Source organism: Podarcis erhardii, assembly GCF_964252035.2.
Source record: "Podarcis erhardii genome assembly, chromosome: 18".
In the NCBI taxonomy this organism is placed as follows: Eukaryota; Metazoa; Chordata; class Lepidosauria; order Squamata; family Lacertidae; genus Podarcis; species Podarcis erhardii.
In genome coordinates, this window is record NC_138516.1 from 11034887 (window position 1) to 11046017 (window position 11131).

The 11131-nt window shown below is 47.8% G+C and overlaps 1 protein-coding gene and 1 long non-coding RNA gene across 2 annotated transcripts in view; one reads left to right on the forward strand and one right to left on the reverse strand.

The window, feature by feature from the left end:
* Nucleotides 1-11131, reverse strand: part of LOC309333118 — a 73275-nt gene that overhangs the window by 43221 nt on the left and 18923 nt on the right. The window lies entirely within an intron of this gene.
* On the forward strand, nucleotides 184-4518 carry LOC309333012 (procathepsin L-like; the record flags this gene model as incomplete). Its single annotated transcript, XM_081846446.1, has 5 exons — nucleotides 184-473; nucleotides 1241-1465; nucleotides 2476-2635; nucleotides 3406-3508; nucleotides 4425-4518. Exons 1-5 carry the CDS (start codon nucleotides 330-332, stop codon nucleotides 4516-4518), a joined length of 726 nt encoding a protein of 241 aa, XP_081702572.1. The 5' UTR covers nucleotides 184-329.

Below are 11131 nucleotides of genomic sequence, written 5' to 3' on the forward strand. Positions count from 1 at the left end.
TATTAAAAACATGATAAAATATCATATTTTGGACTCACAGCTGTCCATGGAGGCGCAGGTCAATTCTGTGTCCAGGGCAGCTCCATCTGGTACGCAGGGTGAGGCCCTCCCTGCCCGCAGACTGTCTGGCCAGAGTGGTGCATGCTCTGGTTATCTCCCGCTTGGACTACTGCCATGCGCTCTCCGTGGGGCTTCCTTTGAAGGTGACCCCAATCTGTTAGCTGCCACTCATCCTCCAACCACCTCCAGACACTCACACAGGACATTCACTGCCATTTTTGTTGTTGTTACGACTACTTTTCTCTCCCCCCCAGACTAAAGCAGAGTTCATGGAGCGGCTGAATGGACTCAGCCCTGAACTGCCCAGAGAGCGTGGCCGGAGGACAACATTGTTCCAAAAATCTGACAACCCGTCGCTTCCATCCTCTGTAGACTGGCGCTCCAAAGGCTATGTCACCCCGGTGAAAGATCAGGTGAGTTTAGCATCACCACTTGGGAAGGCTTAAATGACCAAAGCCAGGGATTCAAAGTTGGCTACAATTATGAGAATCCCTCCATTGTGGGGAGGGGTGAAAGTAGGCGCCATTTCTCCACCTGCCCCCAATGCATCCCGTCCACTCGCTGCTTCTAGCCTGCTGTGATTCAACTTGTGCCAAAGAAAATGGTTTCATTTCACTTCCCAGGAGCAGGAGAACAGTATAGATTTGTAACAGTGGTTTGCAGAGGGACATAGTTCAGAAGGCAGAAGCTGGGAAATATCAGATGGGGAACAGCTAGGAGAAGAAACCCTGGAAGAGAAAGGGTTAACAGATTCAACGGGATCAAACGGGTTTTTACCAGGTCGCCAAATGAAAAACAATATAAGGAATATAATAGATATTATTGAATATCTGGATATAAGAAACGAGAAACAAGCTGCCTTATTGTTTATCGATGCTGAAGAGGCCTTTGACAACATTTCATGGACTTTTATGAAAAAGATGATAGAAAAAAAGAATTTTGGGGAATCATTTGGGAGAGGAATAGAAGTGATGTAGCTTAATAGGGATGGAAGGGGGTGTTATCCTTAACTGGGAGCACCGCCATTCCTAGGAGATGTATTCTTTGTTCTCTCGCTGTGATTATTAGAGTTTCTAACTGGTAAGAAGACTCCTTTTCCTTTCTTCTGCTTATCTACTGCCATGGGGGGAGGAAGCTGATTCCCTGAAGCCTGACACAAATTGCTTGTCCCTTTTCACAGGGTAGCTGCGGGTCTTGTTGGGCGTTCAGTGCCACCGGAGCCCTGGAAGGTTATCTCGCCCGGACAACTGGCAGGCTGGTCTCGCTGAGCGAACAAAACCTGGTCGACTGCTCCTGGAAGCAGGGCAACCAAGGCTGCAATGGCGGGTGGCCAAGCTGGGCTTTCCAATACGTGATGGATAACCACGGACTCGACTCGGAACAAAGCTACCCCTACGTCGGACAGGTAACTTCCAGACGAAACCTACCATTCTGTGATCCTGTGGCCTGTTCGCCACACTCAACAGAATCTCTTTTCTTTCTCCATCTTCACTCCTTTGGGGCCAAACTTTAGTTAGGTACAGAGGATAATTATTTTATTAAGTTTGAACTGAAGGGGCTTAACCCACCTCATCGGCACTTTCAGAAGTACAGTGGTACCTCGGGTTACATACGCTTCAGGTTACAGACTCTGCTAACCCAGGAATAGTGCTTCAGGTTAAGAACTTTGCTTCAGGATGAGAACAGAAATCGTGCTCTGGCGCGGCGGCAGCGGGAGGCCCCATTAGCTAAAGTGGTGCTTCAGGTTAAGAACAGTTTCAGGTTAAGAACGGACCTCAGGAACAAGTTAAGTACTTAACCCGAGGTACCACTGTAATACGGGACCCAAAACACTGCCATTCTTCAACATTCTCTATTCCCTAAATACTGCAACATGGTCCGTCCCCCTGTCCCCCAATCAGGTAATGTGCCCAAGGTTGAATGTACTGTGTTAGTATATTGGTGAAAAAATGTATAATTTGTACGGTTAAAACGGGAAAGGGTCAAACCATCGTGAGAGGTGTTGAAATTTTCGAAGGTTGGATAGTTACAACGGAATGGTTTTGGTGGTGGGGTGCACAATTTTTATTATTTATTTACAATGCTTTTTGCTAAAGAAATTTGGCAAAACTTGGGTGTCGTCTTATACATGGATAGTGAATGTGGGGGGGGGTGCGATTAATGGCAGCAGCAAGCAGGAGATTGGCAGCGGCGATTGGGAGGGTGATTGGTGGCTGCAGCAAGGCCTGCTGGCGATTGGCTGCGGCCGTGGCAAGTGACGGGCAGGCGGGGGAGCGATTGGCGGAAGTGACCTCCCCCACGCCCCCCAAAAAGCTAAACAACTTAATTTTGGGTTATAGAAAATAGGGGGCGTCTTATACATGGGGGCGTCTTATACGTGGTAAAATATGGCAATTGCTTGCTGTTTCTTTGCAGGATCTAGCTTGTACGTACAAATCCGCAAACCTCGCAGTCAGGATCAACGGCTACGTGGATATCCCGAGTAACGACGAGGCTGCCCTCCAGGAAGCTGTTGCCACTTATGGGCCAGTTACTGTGGCCCTGGACGCCTCCGACTTTCACTTCTACAGCTCAGGTAAAATTCTGGGGAAATGCAGCGACGAATCAACTCCCTGGGTAGAATTGAAAACAGTCGTCCGTATAGGGAATCTGGAGAGTTGCTTTATGATCCAACATAGGAAAATATCGAAAGCCCTGTTAGATTGGCTCATTGCCCCCTCTAGGCCAGCTTCCTGTCCTTACAGCGGCCAACCCTGATGCCCACATCAGTATCCTGAACCCAGGACCTGAGGTCAACAGCCACACTCCCCAGTTGTGATTTCTGGGAACTGGTTTTTGAAGACAGTAGAAGCAGAGTACAGCAAACCCTCCAAGTGTCCCTATGTTCCAGGGACAGTCCCAGATTTACAGAAGCCATCTGGTTTCATATTTGACCCCGGAACATCCCACTTTTCCTTAGGACGTCCCTATTTTCAGGGGAGAAACGTTGGAGGGGATGGAATAGGACGTCCCTGTTTTCAGGGGAGAAACATTGGAGGGGATGGAATAGGATGTCCCTATTTCCATGGGAGAAACGTTGGAGGGGATGGAATAGGACGTCCCTATTTTCAGGGGAGAAACGTTGGAGGGGATGGAAGAGGACGTCCCTGTTTTCAGGGGAGAAACGGTGGAGGGGATGGAATAGGACGTCCCTATTTTCAGGGGAGAAACGGTGGAGGGGATGGAAGAGGACGTCCCTATTTTCAGAGGAGAAACGTTGGAGGGGATGGGGTTATGCAACACAAACACCCCAAGGCAAGGAGACAAGTAACGATATGACCTTAAATTTGTTTCCCCTCCATCCAGGAGTCTTTGACTACCCCAACTGCGGGACATCCTTGAACCACGCCGTCCTGGCTGTCGGCTACGGGACTCAGAACGGGACCCCTTATTGGATCATAAAGAACAGGTAGGGTGGAGAGCCCAGGTGCCAGAAATTGATGTGCAATGCTGTGGAAACTTATTGATCGTTGTCGCGGAGGGTGAGGAGGGAGGCTTTGCCCAGCCACACAGGGGAAATTGGGGTACCAGGGTAGACGGAGTGTCCACATTGCACCTAGGGGGTCCCAGATCCAAGCCCTCACATTTCCAGGGCGCACTGGGTGAGACCTCTGCCTAAATTCCTGGAGCTGCCACCATAACCAGTCACAATGGACAATACTGAGCTAAACAGGCCAATGCAAGCTTAGGTAAAGGTAAAGGGACCCCTGACCGTTAGGTCCAGTCGTGGACGACTCTAGGGTTGCGGCGCTCATCTCGCTTTACTGGCTGAGGGAGCCGGCGTACAGCTTCCGGGTCATGTGGCCAGCAGGATTAAGCCGCTTCTGGCGAACCAGAGCAGAGCACAGAAATGCTGTTTACCTTCCCGCTGGAGTGGTAGCTATTTATCTACTTGCACTTTGACGTGCTTTCGAACTGCTAGGTTGGCAGGAGCAGGGACCGAGCAACGGGAGCTCATTCCGTCGCGGGGATTCGAACAGACCTTCTGATCAGCAAGCCCTAGGCTCTGTGGTTTAACCCACAACGCCACCCGCGTCCCAATGCAAGCTTCCTTATACCCAAATTTCATACAGATATGCACTCACTGGAGAAGTGTTTGTGAACTTTCACCGAGGGGTTCAAATTAGAAAAAAACCAGTAACAAATCGCTGCAGAAATGGGGAGAACTGAATTTTAGACTGGAAGGATGTGAAACAAAGGGAAGCAAAACTAGCAGGTCCATGCATCCTTCGTCTGACCCCACCTGGGAGTCATCCCACTCGCCTCTCGTTGCTTTCTGAAACTACGACCTATGGAGACTCTCTCTCCCCATCTTCCTTTCGCAGCTGGGGTCCCGAATGGGGTGAAGGTGGCTACATTCTGCTGAAGAGAGGATCCAACCAATGCGGTGTAGCAGAGGTCGCTAGTTACCCGGTGTAACCAGCTACGGGTCCACAATCCCTCCTTCGGGGATTTTCCACCCGTCAGAGCAACAAACCATCAGGAGCCCTGACCTTCCCCTGCACCTCTTTATCTGGTGCTTGCCAAACAGAAACGACATTCGGGAACCAAATCATGTCAAGCACCTCCTTGATATTTTTAACAATAAAGATTTGAGCATGTGGTTTGGCGGTTTGGAGCGAGTACTTGCATAAATGCCTGCGTGTCCTGGAGGTTGCATTCAGTTTGAACGGGGGTCCCTACCCTCAGGGACACAACTTCCCCTGAACTTCAGCTACAGTCAAACCTCGGTTGTCAAACGTAATCCGTTCCAGAAGACCATTCAGCTTCTGAAACGTTTGACAACCGAGGTGTGGCTTACAATTGGTCGCAAGAGGACTCAAGGACGCTCGGCTTCCAGGAAATGTTCGAAAACCGGAGTATTTGCTTCTGTTTTTTGGGCGTTCAGGAGCCGAAACGCTCGAAAACGGAGCTGTTTAGGAGCCAAGGTTGACTGTACCTCAAGTTTCCCTCCCTGAGACAGTGGTGGACTTTGGGCTTTGACATCTCAGTGGCGCCCTGTGGAAAATCTGCCTTCCGTTGTCCATCATTTTTTGCAGTGCCATTTGGGCAAACCGGTCCTGCCGCCCTAAATCAGACTCTTGTCTAAGATCGCAACGACGTCATTCTTACAAAGCTCCCCCTCTTCCAGAAATGTCACAATACCTCCCCACTCCTCATTCTCTGACCCATCGGCAGGTCCACACACACGCCTCAGTTTCTCCCTTGTGTGTCAGGGAGACTTTGCTGGATGTGGGGCTCAAGGGCAAAGCAAAGGGGGGGAGGCCTGACCCCTCACCTCCTCTCCCCTACTGCCTCTTGTAGACCAGAGATATTGAGCGAGGGAATGTGCAGCGACCAGAATTTGGATTGCCTCCCCTCACGGGATGGAGCCCTAACAGAAGGGTAGCACTACCCCGAGAAAAATAGAAAGGAAACAAAGTTTGGGGTCCACATTTTTCATTTTATTAGATCCACTTACCTCTGGTGGTCAGTCGGGGTTGGACGTCCGAGATCTGGAGATGTCGACCAGGAAGGGGGATTGCAGCCTAGCTGAGGGTTGGCCAATGGTCGTCTGGACCTCGGAGCAGGAATTCCCCAGGGGTCGGGCCCAACTGGCCAATATTCATCGCTTTGGTCCGTTCCCAGTGCTGGGGGGGGGGGGAAATGAGGCATCCCCCAGCCTCCTTGTGATTTCATTGTTGGATCTCCCACCATCCTTTACTCATTCATTTTGCTTTCATGCTAGACCTTGCGTCAGCCGCCATATTCGGGGCCAGGCAGCACTCCCCCCCCCCCACTTGGCAAATCGGCTCGTGGTTTTCGCCTACATCATAGCAATCATCACAACCGTGCGCGGTTAGGCATTGGGAAGAAAGGTTTTCCTTGCCTTCCACACGACTGGGTAGTACACAGAGCCATTGCTAGTGTTTTGTTGAAAATATTGGCACTGAAACTGATAACTTCTCTCTTTCATCCTTTGGGAAATGGGTCTGCTTTTGTTTGGGTAAGGGACCAAAATGCAACTCAGCTAATTTTCTGGGAACTGACACACCGTGATAACGAATTGCCATTGAGCGTTGGGGAATATGCGTGGCTTTGCAGATTTGGAATACAAAAACCTACCTCTTCCTCAAAAAAGAGAAAGTTAGGCTTGTAAGGCGGGGAAAACAGCTGAAACTGGAGAAGTAGGTTTCAAGGGCAGAGCGCTCTCTGCTGGAAAAAGTTTTTTATTTGAAGGAGAGAGAAGAGGGAAGTTTCTAATGTTAGTTGTGGAGCGATGGCTGCAATTGCCAGTTGCCACGGTACAGAATTTGGCTGGGGGAAAAGATTCAAAAACGGCTATTAAAGGGCTTCCAATTTTTAAAGAGCAAGGCACTTGCTTTCAGGATAACCTCATCTACCTAGTTATTGAAGTTTGGACTGGTTGCACACAAACTGACACACAAAAGGTAAGCACTGTTCTGTGATCCTCAGTGTGGCACTTATGCCAGCCTGTGCCTACCGGCTCCTCCTATGGCATCCGGAAAGAGTTTTGGCAAACCATCTCCTCAAAACTCAACAATGCATGAGTTTGCTCTCCCTACTCAATTCCTCTTTCCGTGGCTCGGCCTCTCCCGCCCAAAACAAGCCCATGTTCCCCTGGATGCCAGGACTGGGCAGCCCTCCCCTTTCTGAACAGAGGTGGTACAAAAAGCTTCTCTCGGTGAGTCGGCACCACCATGGCTGAGGTGGGAGCCTTGTCCCCCAATGACTGGGGAGTTTGCCGGCATCTGGTCTGGTATCCTCCAGCAGCCCATGTCCTGCCACACACCCCAGGATGCCAGCGGTGCCCGCCTGCCCCCCCAAAAGGTTGTGGCAACCCCAAGCGCAGTTCTACCTTTGCAGAAACCGCACTTCTCACGAAGCTGAAATTCGAACTCTAGTATGGACTGCATGTCCACAAGCATGTTAAGCAGGGAATGTGGAACTAGCTGCAGAATTAATTTTTTTACGATACGATAATCTTTATTGCCATTGTCCCATACAGAACAAAGTTGAAATTGATTTTTTTCTCGAGAGAAAAGAAGGTGGGGGGGAGCAAGCTCAGCGGTAGGCCCCCAATGCCAGAGGCAGGTTAAGTAAGGTGTGTTTTGTGTTTGTGGCGTGGAAAGGGGCTTCAGCAGACCTGTGCTGCTTACCTTTCCTGCAACAAGCAGTCTAGGATCTATTTTATACAAAGCCAGAGACGTTATACAAGCCTGTTCAATGTGTGCAAATTATGCCTGGCAGTAGCTAGTGTCACCGTTTTTAAAGACACAAGTATCGGGACACACACATACACACACAATCCCAACCAGGGCTGCGTTCACGCTCACAAACATACTTTGGGTGGTGCAAAAGAACAGGAACAAAAACCCGCAGCTGTTCTGGAATCAGCGGCAAATCCTGCATGCGATTTGGTTAGCTGCGTGCAGGAGGACAAGTGCTATGGATTCAGGTGAGAAAGAGAGAGAGAGAGAGAGAGAGAGAGAGAGAGAGCAGGTGCTCATAGCTTCAGCACTATTCCAGAGGCGTCCAGACTGGAGACTTTCTCGTTTGTTTGTTTTTGTGTGACATGGGCTTTTCAACATGTGGTGGTTGAAGCTTCCTTTTGGGGGTGTCAGACAGGGCCGGTCCAAACCATTTCAGCACCTAGAAGAAGGGAAACCCAGCTGATACCCTCCACGAAATCAGAACAGGGTACAAGGGGGAGCGGTTAGGGGATGCTTGGCATCGTGCGAGAACCTCAGGCTTTGTTTTATTAAAAGAAAAAGAGGTTTGTAGGCCTAATGGCTGAAGAGGTGCAACATCACCAGTGATGTCTGCTAAAATAAATCAGAAGCTAGACAGGTGGGCAAGTAAGGTTTTCAGTTGAGGGTGAAGTTCGGTTGACTATAAAAATAAAAATCAGAATTGTGCAAATCCGCCTATCGGAATGCAATATTCATCTTTCTCTAGCACAGGTTCTGGTTTGGGGCAGATTGCACACATCTCCCCTCACTCTTGCCCAGCTGCCAAAAGTTTCAACAGGACACCCAAATAAAGGAATTCATGGTGTTGTGTCGTCAACGAATCGCAGAATGTTTCCGCTCCTGGTTCTCGGGGATTGTCGTGTGAGAGAAGCCTGCCTTTAACTTTCCCTGCGATGAGATCCCCAACTTTAAATGTCCGACCAAGCTAGCAGGAAGCCTTGGGTGCGATTTTCTGAAAACGCCAGGGGCGCTCAAAAGACAACGAGGGGAAAATTCAACTGCGGCTTAGACATCTGGATAGCAGCGTCATACTTTATTTAAAGTAAACCCATGTTAAAAACAAAGTTAAAATGAAAAAAGTGGTACCTGAAAAATAAATTATTTGATATAAAACAAAATCAATAACTTAAAAACACGCTAAATATACAAAAAAAAGTCTTAAGCATATATACTGTACAGTATGGGGGGTGGGTGGGAACCGATTAAAAGCCTTCTGTTTGCACAGGCAGACGACTTTATTAGAAAAAAGGGAAAAGAAAGGAAAAAATAAGGTTACACTAGAGATAATAGGGAAGCCGAGTGAGACCAAGGGAGGGTGCCATTTACAGCTTACTGAACTCAATCGCAAAACTGGCATTAATGGTTGCAGATGGCACCCGCCCTGAACGTACACGGACTATTTCAACTTACGGGCGAAAGGAGAGCTGCGTCTCAACATAAAAGCTCCGAATATCTTTCCACTGTTCCTTCTTAAAATGACCTCGTGGGGTGGGAAAGTTGCTCAATATACGGCGAAGCGTTTTTTTTTTAAAAAAAACAAAACGAAAAAACAGGGAAAACCAAAACCGTTCTCAGCGAGAATCCTTTTAACCTTCCTTCGGAAACGTTAGCACAAATAAAGCAATGGCGTTTTTTATATATATATTAAAAAAAAAAAATCGAATCCGGCTGGGTTTTCGTTAGCGTTAGACGAAAGTATAGAAACTCCACGCAACAGGGGAAAAGAAAACCAAACCAAAAAATAAATTATAAACAGAAACGAAACGGAAACTTTCAGTAAATCTATAAAAGGAAGTTGTCAGTGGGATGTAAGAAGGGTCAGCAGCACGGGCCAAAGGCGTGCCAGCCCCTGCGTGTGATGTGGGTTCACACTTTGCTTGCCATACTAATAATAATACTTCTTACTTTTTTAAATCATGCACTGGGAGAAATAGAAGAGCTTATGCTATTCCGGAAACGGATCGTTTGCACTACACAAAAATGATAAAAAGACGTGGCAGATAGAAGTGTCATGTACCCGATTTTGGAACTTGAAAAAAGAAAAAAGCAAGCAACGTTGATCGTGAGCTGTGATTTCTTTTTTTAAAAAAACCACAACAAAACCTTCTATATTACACCAAGCACCTTTTTAAAAAAGCAGGAACAGAGTTAAGATAATGAAATCCGCAAATTTTCATTATGCCTGGGGAAGCGGGGATGACCGCTCCCACAGCAAATTTCCATATATGCAAAACTTTTAACTATTAGGTTCGATCGTTTGGCTTGTACCTTTCCCTCCAGTGGGATTTCTGAAACTGGGACAGGACCGTGGGTCACTTAAAAGCACTGAAGGAACGGGTGCAGCTATGTCCTGGCTCAGTGACGTTTGTGGCTGCAGGGGAGCTACATCAAGGTGTGTTTTCTTATTCAAGAACTCCTCGTCCGCAAGAAGTTGGGAGAGGAAGATGCAATGTTTTGGGGCTGAGATGGATGGGCTAAACTATCATGAAACAGAAACACACAAAACACTCATAATTTGGCAACATTATAGGGGGAACGTGGAAATCGCTGCCAATCGTTCCTCTTAAGACATGCTTCAAGACATGGTTTCCAAAAAAACACACACAAAGCCACTTGTAGCTAACTGATCAAAGGGCTCAATTCATTTTCTTTAAGTCAGGGTGGAAATATTGAGCGGTAAACCTCAAGGACATGAAAATGAGGAAGTTGTGCAAAGCTTAACCCTGAGTGCCAAACAAGCCCTTTGAGATAATTTGAGATCACCATCTTGTTAGCCCAACAATGGGAAACTCTTTTAACAGCTAATGTAATAAGCCAGGGAGATGTTTGCACTGAATATTTCGATTTCTCTCAGGGAGGAAGGGCATTTAGTTTGCGCCAGTCAGCTTAGGAGTCTTCTACAAAATGGTTGCTGTGTTGTTCCCCAGCCACCAAAAAAGAATTGCAATGATAAGCAAACCTGCTTTACCTTTTTTTTTTTTTTAAAAAAGGAAACCAAATCTGTCCCTGTACAAATTTGCATTCCTTAAAAAAATAAAGGGAATCCAAGACAGCTGGCCGACCTGAGATTATGTAATAGGCTACCACATGCAGGAAGTATTCCAATTACACAAATTGACTTTCCCTGCCATCTTTATATTCTGACGCGAGTGATGGCTTTTGCCAGCTTGGGGTGGGGAAAGCCTTTTACTGCTGCAGCTTAAGCCAGCGATTCCGTTGAAACGCAGCGGCTCAGGCTCCCTCTACCCAGCTCAGCGTGTGCTGGCGGGCTTTGCAGAATTGGGTATGGCACCAGGAGAAGCTGTGGGGCGACAGGAAGGCATAGCTTTAAGCATGGACTCCACAAAGTGATCTTTATTTCCTTGCAGGGCTTCGTGGATTAAGAGACTTCTGCGCCCGGGACTGAGAGCAGGTCCTTCCCCGAGAGAGGAGACATGTAGAAGAAATGAAATCCAACGATTTGCGATCTTATCGAGAACGGGCCCTAATCCACTTATTTGACTGCTGTCGATTCATATTGATGGAGCGCACCTGTAGCTCTCGTCGAGATCTGCATGAAGGCAACTCTGGAGGGTTAAGAGGCAAAGCTGCGATATTCGCCCAAGAGGAACTCAAGCTGGAACTCAACGAAGAACAAGAGGATGCTGTTATTCCAGGATGAGACAAACACAGAGATATTTGGCACCTTTTGCAACCGATTCCATTTTGGGGAGGTGGATGCTGTTTTACTGCAATCAGATTTTCATGAGGGGGGAAGCAATCTAATGAAAATACAGAAA